The sequence below is a fragment of the Mastomys coucha genome, unplaced genomic scaffold (genome assembly GCF_008632895.1).
Source record: "Mastomys coucha isolate ucsf_1 unplaced genomic scaffold, UCSF_Mcou_1 pScaffold12, whole genome shotgun sequence".
Classification (NCBI taxonomy): Eukaryota; Metazoa; Chordata; class Mammalia; order Rodentia; family Muridae; genus Mastomys; species Mastomys coucha.
In genome coordinates this window covers 6874381-6894889 of record NW_022196894.1, presented here as the reverse complement: position 1 = coordinate 6894889, position 20509 = coordinate 6874381, and the positions used below count along the sequence as shown (strand labels likewise).

Here is a 20509-nt window from a genome sequence, read left to right as displayed (position 1 = left end):
ACACACACTATCTCTTCCAGGACAGGCATCTGCACTCTGGCTGTTACTGTTTCAGTACCTTTGGGAGGTGACATTTGTGCCACACAGCGATGTCACCACCTCATCCAATCTCCTCCCCTTTTAAAGAGGAACTGGTAAACCCAGAAAAAAAGGACTTCAGTTCTGGAATTTTCCTCCGGTATCCAGCTGCAATGACCAACTACCCAAATGGGGATTTTTAGGTGTGTGGGTTTTTTAACCCCAGACAGGCCACCAAGGCACCAGAATACCACCCTATGAGTTGGTCTGCCCTGGAAGGCACTTGTGTCTCTGTGTATAATCCAGACCAGGTTTCTGTGGTCTTTCTTGTTCTACTGTTTTATTCAAATTTACACAGAAGGACAGAAAGCAGCGAAGCTGCCACCTGCTGGCTGGGTCTTAGTCAGTGTGTCTGGACTGCCTTGTCCCTCAGCCCTTGCTTCTGGGCTGATTGAGACAGACTCCTGCCATCTTCTCAGAGGCTCCTGTTAGCAGGAAGGTGACCATGAAAGGAAGACAATGACCTAGCAATCTCAGCCAGCTGAGCGGGGCCACCTGTCCCCACATGCTGACTAAGAGACAAGAAAGAGAGGAAATGTGCTCAGTGTGGCCAGATAGGGAAGAGGGCCAGATAGGTGGCTCTCGGACCCCAAAGTCTGTCTTCAAGGTACTGACAGGCGCTTTGGGTTTAACTAAAGAAAGATGGAGACGCAGGCAAGGGGTCAATGTGGTTACGTGGTTCTGGGGAAGACATGGTCTGAGATCACTGTCTCCTTCTGGAAGGTAGGCCTCAGGAAATCACCATAGTCATGGCGTGGCAAGGAGAGTCAGGGTTAGAGTTGCGCTCTGTTCCAGAGAGTGGCCTCACATGTATGCCTCCATGTGGACATGGCCTATTGCGCAGGCTCATCTTAGCTGGATGTTGTTTTGAGTCACATATCACAGAGATCAGCTCAGATCCTGAGATCCATGGTGACTGGAGAAGATGGAAGAGGGAAACACGGGTCTAGAAAGGACAAGGTGGGATTATGCCAGGGACCAATGGCCCCCTTCACTCATACCTGGGCCACACTAAAGAACAGAGCATTCCAAAATGCCTCTGGGCTAACAGAAACTAAATAGGATGTTTGGTGTGGGATTCATACCAGAAACAGTCTTAAAAATCCCAGTGCAGCTCTGGGCGCATTACTGGGGAAGTCTGCTTCCAATGCTATGGAGGCAAAGGCAGGCTGGGGCTTGTTGGCCAACCAGCCTGGCTCAGCGGGTGAGTTCTAGGCCAGGGAGAGACTTCTGAAAAGAAGGTAGATGGATTCTCAGGAACAACATCAGCAGTTGATAGAAGTCCTACAAACATGTGCGCGCGCTCTCACACACACTTCCTCAGTGAACACTAGGTGTTCTGGCTCACAGCTACAATCACAGAACTTGGAGAGTGAGTCAAGTGGATTACAGGTTCTAAACTAGCTTGGAATACAGAGTAAGACATTGTTTAGAAACCTACCAGGGCAGAGGAGAAAAGGAGTGCGGTGCAAGCATGAGTTACTGAGTTCTGATCTCTGGCTCCTGTGGAAAAGACAGGCATGATGGCACATGCCTGGAACACCAGTGCTAAGGCCCAGAGGCAGACGGACTGCAAGGGCTTGCCAGCCAGCTTAGCCAAAACTGCCAGTTCCAGCTTCCATGGGAGATCTTGTCACCAAACTAAGGGAGAGGCTGACCCTGGTGGCAAATGTCTTTAGTCCCAGCACTCAGGAGGCAGAGAGGTTCATCAATTCCAGGCCATGTTATATAGTAAGAACTTGTCTTTAAATAAATAAATATTTTTAAAAATAGTAAAAAAGAAGGTAGATAGTGATTGAAGAAGGAACTTGACATTGACCTTTGGCACACACATCTGCATACACACAGAAACACACACACACACACACACACACACACACACACACACACACACACACCCCTAACTCTAGATGTGAACTCAGTGAGGGGCTGGAGAAGTGGAGAGAGCAGCCTACAGAAGACTGAACCTGACACAGTTTGACCTGTATCAGGCTCTGCTTGAAGAAGAATAATCAAGACACATTCCACTAAACATTACAGAAGCAGGGTGGACAAGAGGCCTCAGGAGTCAAAGCATAAGCCCAACAACCTGAGTTTCAACCCCAGAACCCACGGTGGATGGAAAAGCTTATTCTATAGAGCTGTGCTCTGAACTCCACATGTGTGTTTCCAGCAAGTAAAAAAAAATATTTATTCTACGTGTACAGGTGTTTCGCCTGCATGTGTGTCTGTGCACCACATATGTGCATTATCTGAAAGAACTAGAGGGGGCACTGAATCCCCCTGGAAAAGGAGAGGTGTGTGAGCTGCCATGTAGGCACTGGGAATAAAACCCAGTCATCTCTGCAGCCCCTTCCTAATGATCTTAATAGACTCAATCATAGCATTTAACACAATATATTAAACTAAAAATTTTTTTTTGCATGAGTATGTTGTGTTTATGTACTGTATTCACTTGCGTGGGGAAATGTTTGCAGGTTTGTGTATGTGTACATGTGTGTGTAGAGGTCTAAGGTTGATGCCAGCTGTCTTCTCAATCACTCTCCACTTTCTGAGACAGAGTCTCCCACTGGACTCAAGAGTCGCCACTATGGCTGATCTGGCTAGCTAGACTGACCAGGGGATCCTGTGTCAGCCTTTTGAGGTCTGGGACTAGAAGCAGGCCACCACATCCACTCTTTCTTTGGACATCTAGAAATCTAAATCCCAGTTCTTACGCTTGCATGGGAAGTTCTCCACTGAGACATCTTTCCAGCTCTACTTAAAGTATCTTGGATGTGACTTTGCCCTGGAAGAATGCCCAAGGATGAGTTGATCTCTAGCATTACCTGGATAAAGGGCAAAACTGAGTAGATACAGCTAGCTGGAAAAAAAAAATCACTAGCAAGGTTCAAGGTAAAAGACTAGGAGACATTTCTTCTGGAACATTCTAGGAAGTTTAGAAGTGACATGTGATCATGTCTAACTTGAAATGATAGGAACACCTTCTGAGAACAGAGTAAGCCCTCGCCTGAAGAGGGGAGGACATCGTGCTGGCAAATACCTGTTCCTAAGCAACAGCCTATCCCCCTTGCAGAATGAGGCCTGGGTGATGCGGTTCTGAGTCCGAACCTCATTGCACAGCCCACTTGCAGTAGCCTTTTTCATCACCCCTTCTCCCTACCATTTTCAAAAGATGTATTATTTGGGTGGTGGGTGGGCGTGTGAGTGGGAGAGAGACAGAGTGCACTTGTGCGAATGCTCGTATGTATGAGTTCAGTGCCCTCAGAAGCCAGAAAAAGCTATTAGATTTCCCCCACCTCCCACCCCCAGTAGCTGGAGCTCCAGGTGGTGTGAATAGCCAGACACGGGTGCTGGGAATAGCATTCTGGGCCTTTGGAGGAGCAGGAAGTGCTCTTAACCTCCAACAAGCCAGGTCTCCGTGTCACCCACTGCCGTCCATGTGTCCCCTGCGGCCATTGCTATCTGTTCTAGATGGCTTGGCAGTGCTTTTTAACAGTCTTATTCATTAAGATGCAGCTGCTGCAGGTTGGGGGCTCCCTGTGCCTCAGGCTCTTCTCTAGGCAGGCTGGTATCTGAAGGCACAACGCTCTGTAACTGCCTTCTTCGGAAACTCCAGCATCTAGTTAGCACTCGCTGGCATGAGCTGGATCCCCATTCATGGCATCATTATTCTCCAGGAGTGAGCCTTATGCCTCACCCTGTGGGCTGCGAGCTCTACCCTGTGAGCTGCATCTGTGCTTATGGAATGACCCAAACTTTACCTTTAGGGAACTGATTGTTGTCAGCACTGGGGGGAAGACAAGAAATCCTGGTCTCACTTCACTTCAGAAGTGACCTTGTTTCAAAGAGGGCAAATATGTTTGGAGTCAGATTAGGGGAAAGTCCTGGGCATTTTGAGGGAGAAAACGACAAATGTCGCAACATGTTTCAGGGGCTGGGATATAGGCCAGGTGTAGGGAGCTCTGAGTTTCATCCCCAGTGCCATACAGACCAAGCGAAGTAGTACATACCTGTAATTCTAACATGTGAAGAGAGAAGCACGTGTTCCAAGGCCATTGCTGGCTACACATTACGTTTGAGGCCAGCCTGGGATGCATGCAACTGTCACTTTGAGGAGTGCTGGTATATGTGCACAGTACTGTTGCCTGAGCTTTGAGATGAACCACCCAGGAAAGAATGATGCCCAAGTGAGTTTAATGACCTTGTTCTTGAGTCTGAGTTGTGGATTCTCCCTAGGCACGCTTTGTCCTTAGGTCTGAGTTCCAGGTTCTCTCTAGGCACCCCCTGGCGACCTTCTTCCACTTGTTCTTCCGAGTGAGCGCCATCATCGCCTATGTGGGCTGTGACTGGTTCAGCAGGAGCTTTGTGGGCTGCTTTGTCACCGTGCTCCTCCTCCTGTCCTTTGACTTCTGGTCTGTGAAGGTAAGGTTCCCTCTCTAGGGGCACTTAGCCTTTGCTCCCAGGTGGTGGGGTCCTCTGTGCATGTGGGATTGAGGGGTGCTTTGGTTTAAATTGTTGCTACCTATTAAAGAACACTGATGGGTAGACAATATGGCTCTGGGGGTAAGAAGTGCTGTTGTCAAGCTTGGACCAGAGCAAGATCCCTAGAATTCACTGTGTAAGGAGGGAGCTGACCCTCCCAAGTTGTCCTTTGTCCTCCACCAGTGTACACAAGTGTTCCCCTCCACACAAGATGTTTAAATTTTAAGGCTTACTGGGCCCATGTCACTTACAATTAGAGGGCAAAAGTGCTTCAGTAAGTGGCTTCCAGGATCAGTTGTCATAGGTGCAAGTGCATCATGGGAATGATGAACCCATATGGTTTTGGACTTTGTACAATTTTAATGATATGTATGGACATACATAGACATATAATGTGAATGTGTTTTACTTTGAAGCAGTCTTTGGTTTTTGAGACAGTGTCTCACTATGTAACCCTGGTTGAACTCCAACTCAGAGATGTCTGCCTTTGCCTCCCGAGGACTGGGATTCAAGGCATGCACCACCATACTTGGCTAGAATCTCACTTTTCAAAGTAGGGGCTGGCATGGTAACACACGTCTTTAAAACAGCACTCAGGTGGGGGGATGGGAGTAGGTGGGCAGAGGCAGGTGGATCTCTGAGTTTGAGACCAGCCTGGTCTACAGAGCAACTTCTAGGCCAACCAAGTGAGACTCTGTCTCAAAAAACAAAAACAAACAAACCAATAAAGCAAAACAAAAAAAGTAAGCTTAGAGATGAGAAGCTTGGAAAGTTCATTCAAGAAACACAGTTCAACATCCTTTTACCCTTCTTTCTTGTGTGTACATACACACCTGTGCTGCAGTGCACTTGTAGTCTGAGGACAACTTGCCGAAGTAAATTCTCTCCCCATGTGGTCGTGGGGATCGAACTCAGATCCTCAGGCTCGGCAGAAGCATCATCACCCACTGTCATCCTACAGCTCAACACCCTTGTCTTAACGCTTTCATTGGGGGTTTACAACGAACATTAGTTGTGCACTGGCACAAACCTAATACTCACCACCCAAGAGGCCAAGGTAGAAGGCTTGAGAGTTCTAGGCTATCCTGGGCTATCCTGGGCTACACAGGAAGACCATTACAGAAACAATCAGCCATTTTGCTCCTTGTGTGCTCACGGCCCCTTTGCCCACTTTCCTCAGAATGTAACTGGAAGACTCATGGTGGGTCTTCGATGGTGGAACCAGATAGATGAAGACGGGAAAAGCCACTGGATATTTGAAGCCAGAAAGGTACGCTCTGCAACAAGACAAACTAATAAGGTCTGGGGCAATGCTGTGTGAAGTTTACACAGCTTCCTGAGATGTATGTGTGCCAGTTGGGTGGTGGTAGCACATGCCTTTAATCTCTGCACTTAGGAGGCAGAGACAGGTGGATCTGTGTGAGTTCGAGGCCAGCCTGGGTTACAAAGCCACTTTCAGGACAGCCAGGAATGTTATGCAGAGAAACAAATGAACAAAAGCTATAATGGCTGTCCCCAATAGGTCTCTGCAAATCACATGGCTGCCACTGAGGCAGAGGCACGCATCTTCTGGCTCGGTCTCATCATCTGCCCAGTGATCTGGATTGTGTTCTTCTTCAGTACCTTGTTCTCCTTGAAGCTGAAGTGGCTGGTAAGATGTTCCCTGACCCTGCTGCTGCTCTAACAAACCAAGGGCTACAAGTGGTCCCTCTTAACAGCTTGATGGAGATAGCCCCACAATACATTCACCCAGGTGGTCCATCTTAACAGCTTGATGGAGATAGCCCCACAATACATTCACCATCTGAGGGGACAATCTGTGGCTTCTGTCAATTATTGTAGAGTTCTATCACAATCTCAGGATTAAAAAACAACAACCCAGATTTATTACAACTCTGTGGGTGCCTGTGTGTGGTGTGTCAGCAAGTTCAGGTGCCCTCCGAGGGCAGGCAGGGCCTGAGCTCCCCTGGAGCTGGAACCACAGGCAGTTGTCAGCTGTTGACACAAGTACTAGGCACCAAACTCAGGTCCTCTGAGAGAACAGCAAGTTCTCTTAACTGTTGAGAGAACTGTGCAGCCCATTACAAATTATTTTCACCACCTCAAAGAAAACCTGTACTCTCTATGCCATTTCCCTGGCTACTGGAACTCTCCTTCCTAGGTAGACTTGCCTGTTCCAGGATGTTGCATAAATGGAACCACACAGCATTTGTTCTTTTCTAAGTGGCTTCTTTCACTTAGCACATGTTCAGGGCCACCCAAACTATACTTTCTTTGTAGGGTTAAATAATATTCCATGTATTATATAATACATGGAATGTATATATATATATATATATATATATATATATATATATTATACATGGAATGTATATATAGCACATTCTGTTTCATTCCTTGGTGGATAAGAATGAATAATGCTGATATGAAATTATGTTTTTTTTCTGAAGTGCTGGGGAGGGAACCCAAGGGCCTTGTGCTTGTGCAAGCTAGGCAAGTGCTCCCACTGAGCTGCATCTTCAGCCTCCAGGAAGGAATTTTTATTAAAATGTGCGGTATCTGTGGTTAGCCGCCAGCCTTTCTTAAGTAGGATGGCTGACAGTGCCCATGTTCTTTGGGAGAGCTGTGCATTCAACGAGGACACAGAATACAGGGCACACGCAAAGGGGCTCCTTGGTTTCTGCCTCCACAAGCACCAGCTCCAGTATCCTTTTTTTTTTTTTTTGCTTGTCTCCTTTATGTGAACCATGGTGGTCACAGCCTTTTGGTTGCTTAGGTGTCTGTAAGTGTTTACTTGGGACAGAGTAGCCATGCCAGCCCTTCTTTGTGAGTGTGCACCCTCAGCAGGCTTCCCTCTGCTCTGCCCAATGCAGGCTCTCGTGATTGCTGGCATTTCCCTCCAAGCTGCCAATCTCTACGGCTACATCCTCTGTAAGATGGGGGGTGACAGTGATCTGAGGACAGTTGCAGCCAGCTTTCTGTCCCAGACCGTGTTTCAGATGGTGAGTAACGAGTCCCTCTATGGAGCCTTCCTTCCAGGTGCTCAGGAAGGGTCTTCCAATTGCCTTTACTGTGTATACATGTGAAATCCACCATGTTAACTATTGCTGAGTGTGATGGTACACACCTTTGATATCAGTACTCTGGAGGCAGGGGCAGGTGGATCTCTGAGGCTGAGGCCAGCCTGGTCTACAAAATGAGTTCCAGCCCAGGCAGGACTACTTAGTGAGACCCTGTTTTAAAAAACAAACAAGTTTTTTTTAAAAACCCACAATAGGTCAATTAGTTCTAGGGACAGCCTTGTACAGATGGCATACAGTCTAGCTCCAGAACCGTCTCAATTCCAACAAGAGCACAGTCCTTTTCTTTTTTTAGATTTATTTATTTATCTTATGTATGAGTACACTATAGCTGTCTTCAGACACACCAGAAGAGAGCATCAGATCCCATTACAGATGGTTGTGAGCTACCATGTGGTTGCTGGGAACTGAACTCAGGGCCTTTGGAAGAGCAGTCAAGTGATCTTAACCACTGAGCCATCTCTCCAGCCTGAGCACTGTCCTTTAGACACTAGCTCCCCATTTGTCCCTAGCTCCTGGCAACTACCATCTTACCTGTAACAAATTGACAGCTCCTATCAACACAGTGTCAGACATTTTGTGACTATTGTTTAGTTTTAAGTAATAGTTAAGAAAGCTTGCTGCTCCCACAGAGGACCCAGATCAGCTTCCCAGCACTCATCTATCTGTAAGGGAGGACCCAGATCAGCTTCCCAGCACTCATCTATCTGTACGGGAGGACCCAGTAACTCCAGTAACTCCAGTGCCAGAGGATTCTGGCTTCCATAAGCACCATATGTTACACATATGCCTCCATTCAGGCAATACACATACATAAAATCAAATAATTAAAGCAAAACCTACATCTGGCCAGGGAGAGGGCTCAGTGGGTAAAAGCACTGGATGTGTAAAGCTGACCACCTAAGTTCTACCCTGAATCCACACAAGCCAGATGTGGTGGCAAACATCTATAATCACAGCACTCTGGATGAGAAGGCAGACAGAGAAGATTCTGGATGAGAAGACAGACAGAGAAGATTCTGGATGAGAAGGCAGACAGAGAAGATTCTGGATGAGAAGGCAGACAGAGAAGATTCTGGATGAGAAGGCAGACAGAGAAGCTTATGGGCCAGCTAGCTTGGAGTAACACAGTAGAGACAGATGAGAGATCCTGCCTCAAAAACAAGGTAGAGAGAGAGAAATAAGGCCTGACTCCATAGGTGCATCATGGGATGTGCATGCCTGCATGCACATGAACTAACACACACCCCACAAAACTGAGAAAAAGAATGATAAAGCCTTGTTTTTGTTTTGAAGCCAGGAAATATTCCTTGGATAATTGTCTCAATAATTGCCAGTTGTCAGCCGGGCAGTGGTGGCGCACGCCTTTAATCTCAGCGCTTGGGAGGCAGAGGCAGGCGGATTTCTGAGTTCGAGGCCAGCCTGGTCTACAAAGTGAGTTCCAGGACAGCCTGGGCTACATAGAGAAACCCTGTCTGGAAAAAAAAAAAAATTGCCAGTTGTCAAGTTGTCAGAAATAAGGAATGCAGGAATCTTTTGGCTATGCGGTGCTCTGAACAATGCTATGTGGGTCTCCCCAGTGAGCCTGCTCTTTGTTGGGACAGTCATGGCTCCTCTTCCCTTGCAGGATTCCCCAGGTGACTTTGAGAAGCCCAGGTTGGAAGGGCTGGACATCCACCAGCACTAGGTGAGCGGCAGGTGCAGGCCAGAGGCCTGAGCACCTGTGGGAAAGCAGCCCCTGACCTGTGCCACAGGCCTAGGTGGGCTCTCCCCAGTCTTCCAAGCTAGACCCCGATGTTTAGGGCCTGCTCGGGACCCATCGAGCTTTGGAAAGGTTGCATCTGCCCCACAGGGACCCCAGCACACTCCATGAGTTGATGTGTAAAGGGGAAGGGAAGAGAAGAGAGAGGAGAGGGGCTGCCCACCTTCCAGTGTCATGCCACAGTGCAGTGGAAATCTGGAATGAGTTCTCTCAGCAGCTCTCATTCTATGTCTTAGTCCCAGACAATGGGGACAATTACACCTGTCTCTCAGAAGTGCCAGGTAATGGTATGCCTGGGACCCTGGGAATTACCGGATACCTTGAAATTACCCATCACCTCATGGATGACTTACAAGCTTTGCCAGGGGTTCTGATGCCCCCAGCCAAAGCACTCACACTGATCCCAGCCTGACTAGAGACCTCCCAAAGCTGGAGACCCCAGTGTGGACAGAGACTGGTGTCATTCTCCCTCCGGAGGAAGCCACAACCCTCCCTCTGTCTCCCCTAGGCTTATCGCCTGAGGCGGAAACAGCTCCTGGGAGTCCTGTGACTCAGAGTTCTTAGTCCCTTGGATTCCAGAAAGCAGGCCCTAAGGGACAGGTTCAAGGAGACCTTTTTATTTTCCGATGAATGGTGCCTGGATACAGAGTGCCTGCGCCTTTGATCTCGAGGAGATGGATGATTACAGTGTCTTAATGAGTGACTTCAAATCCTGTCAGCATCTGGTGGCTGTGGTACCACCTGTCCCCTCCACCAGGTGTAGATGGACACATGGCCTGCCAGCTCTATGGTTAGCAGGTGGCACTTGGCCCTGTTCCACTTCAGGGACTGATGAGGCTCTCATCATGTGACTGATGAGGATTACAAAAGTCTCGGATCCCTAAAAGACAAGTTGAGGGGTGAGTTCTTGCCCAACACCTTTGCCCAAGGCTTGCTTTGGCTTACCAGTTAGGACTCCAATCTGTTTTATTGGCCTTAATGGCAAGTATTTCCCATGCTATGAACTTCACCTGCCCCCTGTTTCTCAAACTAAGAAGTAGCTCATAATGCTGACCCACGGGGGGGAGAAGTCTCATGGTCTCCTGGGCTGAGGAGCATGGGTCCCCAGCACCCCTGCTGTCTCCAGCTGAGGAGCATGGGTCCCCAGCACCCCTGCTGTCTCCAGCTGAGGAGCAAGGGTCCCCAGCACCCCTGCTGTCTCCAGCTGAGGAGCAAGGGTCCCCAGCACCCCTGCTGTCTCCAGCTGAAGCTGGCAGATTAACCCTATAGCTTCTGCACACTTCACTCCTCTAGGTGACTTCCTGCAGGCGATGTTTCAAGTACTTACTCTGAATTATACTTTTGTAGGCTGCTGTGGCTGGCGAATCTGGGGCCTCAACAAAAAAAGACTGGCCTTTGTCACAGCTCTTGCCTTAAAGAGACAGAGGAAAGGAGACCCTTGTCAAAGCCTTGTTCTTTTGTGCCTGCTGCAGTGTGGCTGCCTGGGGCTCCCCACTCAAGGACAGCAAAGGTGGAGACACACAACATGCACCCCCCCAGCTGTGTCCCTTCCTCAGCTGTGTCCCTTCCTCAGCTGCTTTGTTGTGGCCGCAAATCAGCTGGATAGCATGTGGCCAAGGCAGACAGGCCCAAGGAACTGTTTGCTCGCTCTGAGTGGGCCCAGGAGTCTACAGGAGACCAACTAACCTGCAGCCCAGGAAAATGAGAATACAGGAAAGGGAATCAGCTAGGGCTCTCAACAGGCAGGGAGTGTGCCAAAACATCAAGGACTAAGAAAGGAAATGCAGACAGGTGGAGCGTCTGCATCCCTGAGGAAACACATGTAAATGTGGAATACATACTGCCTTTCAGGTGAGCAGAACCTGGGTGCACGCACCCTGTTCTCTGCCTACGACCCTATCATGTCATCTTCGTGGTCCTTCTCAGCTGCACAGTCACTCACACACGTGCATGTACACATGCGCACGCACACACACATACACATTCACCATCCTGAGTACCATATGTAACCCAGGGGAGACACAGCTTTGCCTGTGAACCTCCCTCAAGGCTAGTCCCCTGTTGTTACTCAAGGCCCAGTTCAAACACCTCAGTCCCTCTTTCCTGACAGGAAAAGGGAAGCTCTCACATTTGGGTACATAGTCGTCTGAACTGAACCCAGTCTGCTTCAGGCTCTTCCCTCTGAGGCCCAGGCACCTGGCACTGCTCCACTTCCGGCCCTCATCACAGACATCTGCCACTCAAGCAAGCTTGACTCTTCTTGTGGGCAAAGTGGATTCTACAGGGCAGTAGAGCCCCTGTCTCCTCATAGCAAACCAATACCTGGATGAGCCTGGGATAGAGCTAGATGCACACCCCTCCCTCAGTTCTGAAGACTATTCAGAGCAGAATTGTCAGGATCCTAGGATATCCAACAGGGTCCCCACTTGTATGTCAGAGCCCGGCACAGGAGCAGAGTGACGAAGGGGCCCTGTGGTCCTATGGACACATGGCTCGAATTTCATGGAGGATCTGAGGTGCCTGTCCCAGGCCTCACTGCTTCTTTTCGGTGGCTGCAGCCTCTAAGGAGCTCTGTGGGTCCAGCTCTGAGCCACCACTGCTGGTCCTGAATACAAGCCCCCAGCTGCTAAAAGGGCTGTGCACGCAGCATAGGCCCCTCAGAACTGTCGTGTTCACACTCACCTATGTGTGGATCCAGTGGCACTTTGCCCAGAAGAGGGATCTTCAGGTCCTGGCACATGGCCTCTGCACCCCCAGTTGTGGGAGGGAAGATCTGAGACTCTTTCTGTGAGACAGAAAGAGGAAAGAGACAGCATCTTAAAACACACTAGCTTTTAGACGTTTTGAAACAGTGCCTTGTTTGGCTGTGAAAGTCTGAAGCATCTCCACCCAGGCAGGAGTCGAGGGCTTGATGGAGACCCTCCTTCCCAACACAGCAGGGGAAGCAGAAATAGTCTCTAGAGAACCATTCCTGCCGCTTCCCTACTAGGACAAGGGTGCGCCTAGGCCTGCCCTGGGGACCCTCACCTTGCACTTGGGACAGATGAAACCGCTCATGTTCTCTACCACACCGAGGATGGGCAGCTTCACCTTGTGGCAGAAGTTGATCTCTTTCCGGACATCCTGGAGGGCCACCTCCTGGCAAAGTTCACAAAGCGGTTATCCCTCAGCCAAAGAGCACTGAAAGATACGTGTGGTCCAGGAGATGCCATACAATCATTAGAGCGTTCCCTCCCTCACCTGAGGGGTAGTGAGGATCACCGCCCCATCGATGTGCGTCACAGCCAGATACTGGACCACCGAGAGGTGTTCATCAGAGGTGCCAGGTGGGGTGTCTATGATGAGGTAGTCTACATCTCCCCAGTCTACATCACGGAGGAACTGCTTGATCAGACCTAGAAGTGGACAAGGCTGAGTGAGCGCCTTCTTTCTGGCATACATCTCCAGCAGCAGCTCTCATTATGCATGAGCATTTGGCCTATATTCTCAGCCTCAACATAGTGACACTGTTGTCCCCAGGGGGCAGGAGGTGAGATCTGTAGACATGTTGGGTGGCCATGATGAAGTCAAGGGTGCTCCTGTCACTATGTGTGGCACAGACATGTTGCTCTAACAGTCGTGTGGCTGAGGAATCAGTGGCGAGAGGGTGATTGCCCAGTGGTGCTGTCTGTATCACTTATGTTTCCCCAGCCAGGGAGTGGCTCCAGGTGAGAGCATTAGTAGGCATGAGGTTCTAGGCGCCATCCCAGGACCAAAATAACAGCATGAACACACCACAAAGCCCATCAGGTACCCACAGTCCCCCAACAGCCTGGATGTAGGCAGAACCAGGGAGCGGAGCCGGGGAGCAGTGACAAACCATTTTTCTTTGGTCCCCTCCAGATGACAGCATCGTCTGGGCTGCTGAGCAGGAAGCCTACAGACATCACCCCCAGGTTGTCCTCCACATACTGCAGCAGGAATGGGAAGAGGGAGAGAAACATGGTTGTTTACGGAGACAAGGGCACGACACAGCTACCTAAAACCACAAGTGGGCACTTCCAAAGGAATTTGGTAAAATAATAATAATAAAAAATCAGGATAAAGGTACCATGTGCCTCACACCCACGCTTGCTCTTTGCAAGCCTCAAAACATTTTTGAAAAACAGGTGGACATGGTGGGATCCACAGTAGGCCACATGTCGCCTGTGCCTCAGCAACAAGCCAATGATGCTAAAAGAGTCTCCTCAGGTGGTCTAACTGGCTTAGTAGAGACCCTAAAACCCAGCCTTGTAGGTGAGGTTTGACTGGGGTACACTGTGGCTAAGTCTCCTCAGGTGGTCTAACTGGATCAGTAGAGACCCCGAAACCCAGCCTTGTAGATAAGGTTTCACTGGGGTACACTGGGGTCACTCAGCTGCACAGCACCACTTTGGAGCTATGGAATTGGACAGCACAGATCGACAAGCCCATTAGAGACAAGGCCTGCTCATCCTTGGTCTGGAAACCAGTCCCAGTCAACATTTAAGCCCAGTCAACATTTAAGCCCTGTCTCCGACAGCCCATCACAGCTAACCCCACACACTACCTCCCCAGTAAGGCTCACTCACCACTGGAGACCAGCCGGAGCCACTCTGGTGAACCTGTGGGAAGATGACATTCATTCTTGTCACTGACAAAGTGCCCATGGAGGATGGCTTCACACAGTGTGATTCACTGTCCTGTACTGAACCAGTCTAATAAAAAGTCCCTTAATTACTTTTAGTTAGTGGTGCATGTATGCCTGTATGTTTCATGACTGCATCTATAGAGGTCAGAGGACAACCTTCAGGACTTTCCTTCCACCATGCGGATCCCAGAACGCAGGGCACCAGGCGTGGCAGCGAGCACTTCTACCTGCTGTCTACTCAGTTCTTAGGGAGGGTTGAGAAATGAAGACCTGATTTGATAGAAGCACTCTATCCCTTCCCTTGCCAAGGAACCAAACTTATTCAAGTTCGCACACAACTCTGAGGTATTTAAAAAGAAGGAGAGTGCTGCCAGCTGCTGAGAAAATGCAAGCATGTAAGATCAGTGTACTGGCTGGTTTTGTGTGTCAACTTGACACAGGCTGGAGTTATCACAGAGAAGGGAGTTTCAGTTGGGGAAGTGCCTCCATGAGATCCAGCTGTGGGGCATTTTCTCAATTAGTAATCAAGGGGGTAGGGCCCCTTGTGGGTGGTGCCATCCCTGGGCTGGAGGTCTTGGGTTCTACAAGAGAGCAGGCTGAGCAAGCAATGGGAAGCAAGCCAGTAAAGAATATCCCTCCGAGGCCTCTGAGTCAGCTCCTGCTTCCTGACCTGCTTGAGTTCCAGTCCTGACTTCCTCTGGTGATCAACAGCCATGTGGAAGTAAGCCAAATAAACCCTTTCCTCTCCAACTTGCTTCTTGGTCATGATGTTTGTGCAGGAATAGAAACCTTGACTAAGACAGTCAGCCAGGCCACCAGCCATAGGAGCAGAGGGAGACTACTACCCAGTGGCCTTCAGTGCCACAGCTGATTCAAGGCTACCCTGAACAGGTGGCAGAGGTGGGTCAGCCATTAAAGGCCTGGCTACCCAGTGCTCAAAGGACCTGGGTTCAGTTTCCAGCAGCTACATGGTAGCTGCTCACTCACATCTGACACCCTCTTTGGGACTCTTTGGACACTGAGTATTCACATGATGCACAGACACACACGCAGGGAAAATACTCTTACACATAAAATAAAATTTTACAGCAGCCCTTGGGCTGGGCATGGTGTTGCACACTTTTAATCCCAGCACTCTGGAGGCTATGGCAAGTGAATCTCTGTGAACTCCAGGCCAGCCAGGGACAGCTAGTGAGAGTTTGTCTACCAACCAACCAACCAACCAAACAAACAAACCCCAAAACTGTCTGAGTCAGTGGCCTGAGCCCTGACTCCAGAATGCTACCTACCGGGGCAAGGGCCAGAGTCACCACGAAGCCTCACAGAACTACTTCTGGGCCTGGGCACTGTTCTATTTATTATGAAATTAGAACTTAAGCAACTTCTGCCTACGCATCAGACGGGGCCTTCTCTTTCAGTTTTCCAGACAGGGTCCTGGCACCAGCCTCCACCCCCAAAACTGAGTGATCCTCTTGAGTCACCCTCCCAAGTAGCTAGGACTACAGCTTACACCACCATGCCTGGCTAAATTTCAACTTCATATGACGACTGTACTATAAGTACACCCATGTTGGCGTGTGTGTTGTGCAAAGGCTCACTGACTGGGGCACAATCCTGCTTTTTACTTCAACATGGGTACCACTATGCATACTAGCATCCGCATATGCACACTCCAGGCGTTGGCAGTGCCTGAGTGAACTTCCCATTTGCTAAGGCTAAATGCTCCTGTTCCTACCTCCTCTCCTGCCTTGGCCTCCTGCCCTCCACTCTTAACCATGAGGACCATCGGCACTGCTTGACATTTGCATGCCTAGAAGAGGACCTGGAGTGAAAGAGACAGCATTGCCTGTGGTGTCTGAGCCCAGCCCTGATTCTGCCCATCACCAGAGGTCCTTCCAGGATGAGGCCAGTAGCAGACAACCCCACAGTCAGGGTCTGCTGCTGTGTCACTCAGCAGTGCCACAGTCAGGGTCTCAGTTCCCTAGCAGAGAGCACAGCTCTGAAAGATTCCCTTGCTTGCAGTGCAGACCCAAGCTAACCCTGGCCCGGAGTTGGATTTCCGCATCTCACTTCTGCATTCCGCTTACTGTTCCCCTCTCCCACCCATAAAAGGCTCAAGAAAACCCCAATGTTCCTCACATACGTGGATGTGCTTTATATCTAATCCCGAACGCCTAAATCCACAGCCACTGAGAAAGGAGACAGAGGGGCTACTGTATGTGCTTTCCCAAAGAGAACCAGTCAGATTCGCCATCAGCTATTACCTGCTCTCCTTCTAAGCCCATGATCTTGGGAATTGATGGCCCACAGATATCAATGTCCAGAAGAGCGACCTGGGAATGAAGAGACAGGTGGTATCATCACTGACTGCTGAACTTTCAAGCTATGCTGGGATGGGGCGTGGACAACAAATGAAAACAAATGGTTGAGCTTCCACTTTCTCATGGGAGAGACGCATCATGGACCTTCTAGGAACTCCTAGAACAACAGGCGTGCACACAGCCCCCAGTGTGGATCAGGGTGGTCATGCATCAGGCCACTGAAAAGTTCACTCGGCCTAGAAATGTACCATGAGTTCTGCGTCATACAAGATGAAGCCGAGATTCAGAGAGGCCCAGGGACTTGTTCAATAAGCAAGGAACAGAGATGGGTCAAAAGTCAACATCTCCAGTGCCAGGACTCTTTCCACCACAGTCAGGCCTACACAGGAGGCCTGGGCAAAAATTATGGCTGACCTCTAGGCAAGCCCCATGTTCCTGGGACAGAGCTGACAATGATCTTTCAAAACAGCCTTTAAATAAGAAAGGAGATGCTGGCCAGATGGCTCGGATGTTAAGAGAACATGTTTCTCTTAAAGAGAGCCTGAAATGGATGCACAGCCATGTTCAAGACCCTTTGAAACTCAGTTCAGGGGATCTGGTGCCCCCTTCTGGCCGCCACACCAACTGCACTTGAGCCTGATCTGCCCCATCCCCTTTTAATTTTATGCATACAGGTGTCTTGCCTGTGTGTATGTCTGTGCACCTCATACATGCCTGGTGTTCATGTAGGCCATAGAGGGCATCAGATCCCCTGAAATTGAGTTACAGACAGTTGTGAACTGCCATGTGGGTGCTGAGAATCAAACCTAGGTCCTCTTAAAAGAGCAGTCAGTATTCTTAACCACTGAGCCATCTCTCCTGCCCTCATCTATTTTTTTTCTTAAAAAAAAAAAAAAACCTAGAAGAATGAGGAGGAGGAAGAGGAGGGAAAGAAAAGCTGGATGGAGAGATGGCTCAGAGAAGGAACACTTGCTGGCTGCCCTTCCAGAATACCGAAGAACAAATATTCTTTCTTCCGTATCGGGCAGTTCACAACTCCCTGTAAGTCCAGGTCCGGAGCAACCGGGCATCCAGCACCTTCTTCTGGACTATCAGGCACACACATGGCACTCACACACACACACAGAAACAAAAATAATTCTTAAAAACATGAAAGGAATCTGGGAAGTTCTTGTGGGGATTTAGGAGGTCTCAGAAGACTTCCACCAAACTACCAATCAAGGCCTGCAGCAGTATGCACTGCCCTCGTGAGGGGCATCATTATGAGAACGGTCGTCGGGACCCAGAGTACAGCACTCCTGGGGAACTCTGGGACTTGCCTGGGCTGTCTTCCCTCTTCAACCCTACTTCCTCTACATGCTGGCTAACTGCAGTGCCTGTGACTTACAGGGACACAGGGGACTTCTTCACTAACATCCTGTTTGCCTCCTGCGTCCTCTGCTGGCCTGGCCCAAAAGTGCAGCAAGGGATATCTGCCACCTGAGGTGGGGACCTGGGTCTTACAGTGGGAGCACCTCAGGATATCTGCCACCTGAGGTGGGGACCTGGGTCTTACAGTGGGAGCACCTCAGGATATCTGCCACCTGAGGTGGGGACCTGGGTCTTACAGTGGGAGCACCTCTGCAGCCCAGCAGGGCTCCTGCCACCTTCTTATCCGTTCCTTTTGAGGAATGATTCGTCCCACAAGCCAGGGAAGGAACTGAGCCAAGTAACGGCAGGATACGATACGCACACTGCCTGGCATCTATGCCCAGGATCTTCCTGACTGTGCCTGACTTACCACCCCAACAACCAACTGCTTCTCTCTTCTGCCTAGGTCAGGATAGTGGGCACCTGCTGAGAACCAAGCCTGTACCTATGTGTCCCCAAGACCTCTCAGCTCAGCTGCTGATGGCTAGGAGTCCTTCTCATAGTAAACTGGAAGGGGGCTCTCAGCTCTGCCCCCTTAAAATGTCAAGTTTCTTCCCTAAAGGTCTTGGTTTTGACTCTGCACCTTTCAAGAAGCCACTTCACCTGGTGGCTTTTCCCTCAGTCTTGTCTATCTAAGCTTCTGGCCTGTAAAATGAGAGACTGGGGGTTCAGGCGCCTCCAGCTGGGGTGCCTCCAAACCCAGGGAAAGGTCCCGGGTGTTTCCTCAACATAGTTGACAATACTGACGCTGCTTGCCCTCGGCCCACGGAGCCCAAGGTCATCCTTTACTCAGTATCCTTTAGGAAGCTGAGTGCTGACACGTGATCCTCCTAGCTCCGCCTTCATTTATATACCTCCTTTCCTCTGCCTAGGAACGCGTGTGTCAGGGCTGTCTTTACCTAAGGCCTTTTCCACACAAGATGACAGACATCAACTAGGAGCAGACTGAGTGCCAGGAGTCTACTGGACCACAAAAGGCCTTAGGGCCTTAGGGTTGGGGATACTGTGTTGCTGACCCTCCATAACTGAACTCAGTGTGCACTGCGTCTATACTGTGACTGCAGACAGGCCAGGGCTTACTTACAGGCTACTTTCACTTTTGAGACAGGCTCACTCTGTAGCCCAGGCTGGCCTGGAACTCTTGGCAATCCTCTTGAGCATCTAGACTGCAGGTGTGAGCCAGCCCAGCCAGCTCTTCATCTTTTTCTTTTCAAGTCCTGTCTCCACTGGACCACACACTAAAAGGTTCTGACAAGCATGTGGTGAGACACTCTTGTATGGAAGACAGGCGTGTGAGCAGCTGCTCCCCACGCCTGGCTACAGCAGCGCCTGGTGTTACACAGCTAAGAATATTCCTAACAGATCTAGAGGCAATGCTTATTCTAGACAAAATATATGTCAGTTTCTGTTGTTGTTAGAGGAAGGGGGGAGGGAGCTGCTTCTGGGGGATGAAGCATGGACCTTGCACTTGTTAGACAAAGCTTTGCCACTGTGCTCCAGCCCCAGCCCCTTACCAAAAATGCAGACTGCAATAAAAAAAAAAGATTTCCCTGTACTGAGCGATGCAAATTTAACCCTCTGGTGGCAAGAGATTGTCCCCTAACATAACAATGAACAGATGAACACACTTATCCGGCCTGTGCTGTGGGCTGGACATGCTATAACACAACTCAAAGAGCAGTCACCTTCTGAACTTGAGTTAGCAATGTGCAGTGGCAATGAAGATGGCTGCCAGGGCTTTCCCAGGACATGGACTGTGTGGTAGGCGCCTCTCACCCAGGCCTCTGAGCCCCTTTTATAGATGAGAAAATGGAGGCAGAGAGAGGGCCTGATAACCAGCCTGGGCATCAGCAGTGATGTGGACCGAGCTGGAATATGAACCTGCACTACTCATGGCCACCTTGACTAAAGCTGGCACCAAGAACACAGCACTGAGAATTTGAGTTAGTCTGTCTGTTTTGAGACCCTGTCTCACTTTGTAGCCATGGATAGCCTTGAATTCAAAAGCCCCCTGCCCTGAAATGCTGGGAATACAAGCATGTGTCACATGGCCTGGTGAGGTGATTCCAATTTCATGCTTGTCTGTACTCTAGAGATGAAGGATCCTTGGATCATCTCTGTAAGAGGCAAACAGAAAATGTCTTCTGCTCTATGGACAAAAACAATAATAATGTATAAGTGCTCATCTGACTAGAGAAGTGAACATCTGAATATGTAAATATCATTCTTAGCTCACAGGAGATGGACCAAGCTACAGCTGCAGGATTTGGACTTCAAGACACAGAAAGAGCTTTATGAGGGGCAAGCATAAAGGGCTCTGTGTTATATAACAACCAGAATATGGTGAGTCACACCGCCACCTTGGTTAGAGACCTCAGCAAAATACCTCAGCCAGTAGCTAGGCAGGGTCAGAGAAGCTGGTCCCCTGGAGCCCAAGAATCACTCTCTAAAGCCACCAGCAGCCCCTCTGACACAAGGAGCCCCTCCCAGCTTAGCCCAGGCTCCCACCTGTGTGTCTCCATCCTCTGCCAGGCCGTGGGCCAGGTGGGCACTGAATGTGCTTTTCCCAACGCCACCTTTCCCAGACAGCACCAAGATCCTGTGTTTCACCGTCTTCATCTTCTCTCTGATTTCCTCCACGGCTGCAAGGAAGTAGAGGAGGTGATGCTGCCCCCGCCTCAGCCCTGGAGGTGATGCTGCCCCCGCCTCAGCCCTGGAGGTGATG

At 49.7% G+C, this 20509-nt stretch overlaps 2 protein-coding genes across 3 annotated transcripts in view; one reads left to right on the top strand and one right to left on the bottom strand.

Moving 5' to 3' along the window:
* The window catches only part of Tvp23a (trans-golgi network vesicle protein 23 homolog A), a 33255-nt gene extending 19111 nt beyond the window's left edge, over positions 1-14144 (top strand). The window contains exons 2-7 of one of the 2 annotated variants that reach the window (XM_031362419.1): positions 4359-4503; positions 5744-5833; positions 6086-6214; positions 7437-7565; positions 9271-9330; positions 10753-14144. In XM_031362419.1, coding sequence (XP_031218279.1) covers positions 4359-4503; positions 5744-5833; positions 6086-6214; positions 7437-7565; positions 9271-9330 — 553 coding nt within the window. In that variant the 3' untranslated portion in view covers positions 10753-14144. Of the gene's footprint in view, positions 1-4334; positions 4504-5743; positions 5834-6085; positions 6215-7436; positions 7566-9270; positions 9331-10752 lie in introns of both variants that reach the window. The other variant, XM_031362414.1, reaches the window with a different exon arrangement.
* Positions 10007-20509, bottom strand: part of Nubp1 (nucleotide binding protein 1) — a 12432-nt gene continuing 1929 nt past the window's right edge. Inside the window, exons 3-11 of the mRNA XM_031362407.1 lie at positions 20293-20426; positions 16318-16386; positions 13995-14027; positions 13265-13355; positions 12646-12800; positions 12433-12543; positions 12088-12190; positions 10733-10816; positions 10007-10285 (exon numbers count right to left, since the gene is read on the bottom strand). Of these exons, the coding sequence (XP_031218267.1) occupies positions 10227-10285; positions 10733-10816; positions 12088-12190; positions 12433-12543; positions 12646-12800; positions 13265-13355; positions 13995-14027; positions 16318-16386; positions 20293-20426 (839 nt within the window). The 3' untranslated portion in view covers positions 10007-10226. The remainder of the gene's footprint in view (positions 10286-10732; positions 10817-12087; positions 12191-12432; positions 12544-12645; positions 12801-13264; positions 13356-13994; positions 14028-16317; positions 16387-20292; positions 20427-20509) is intronic.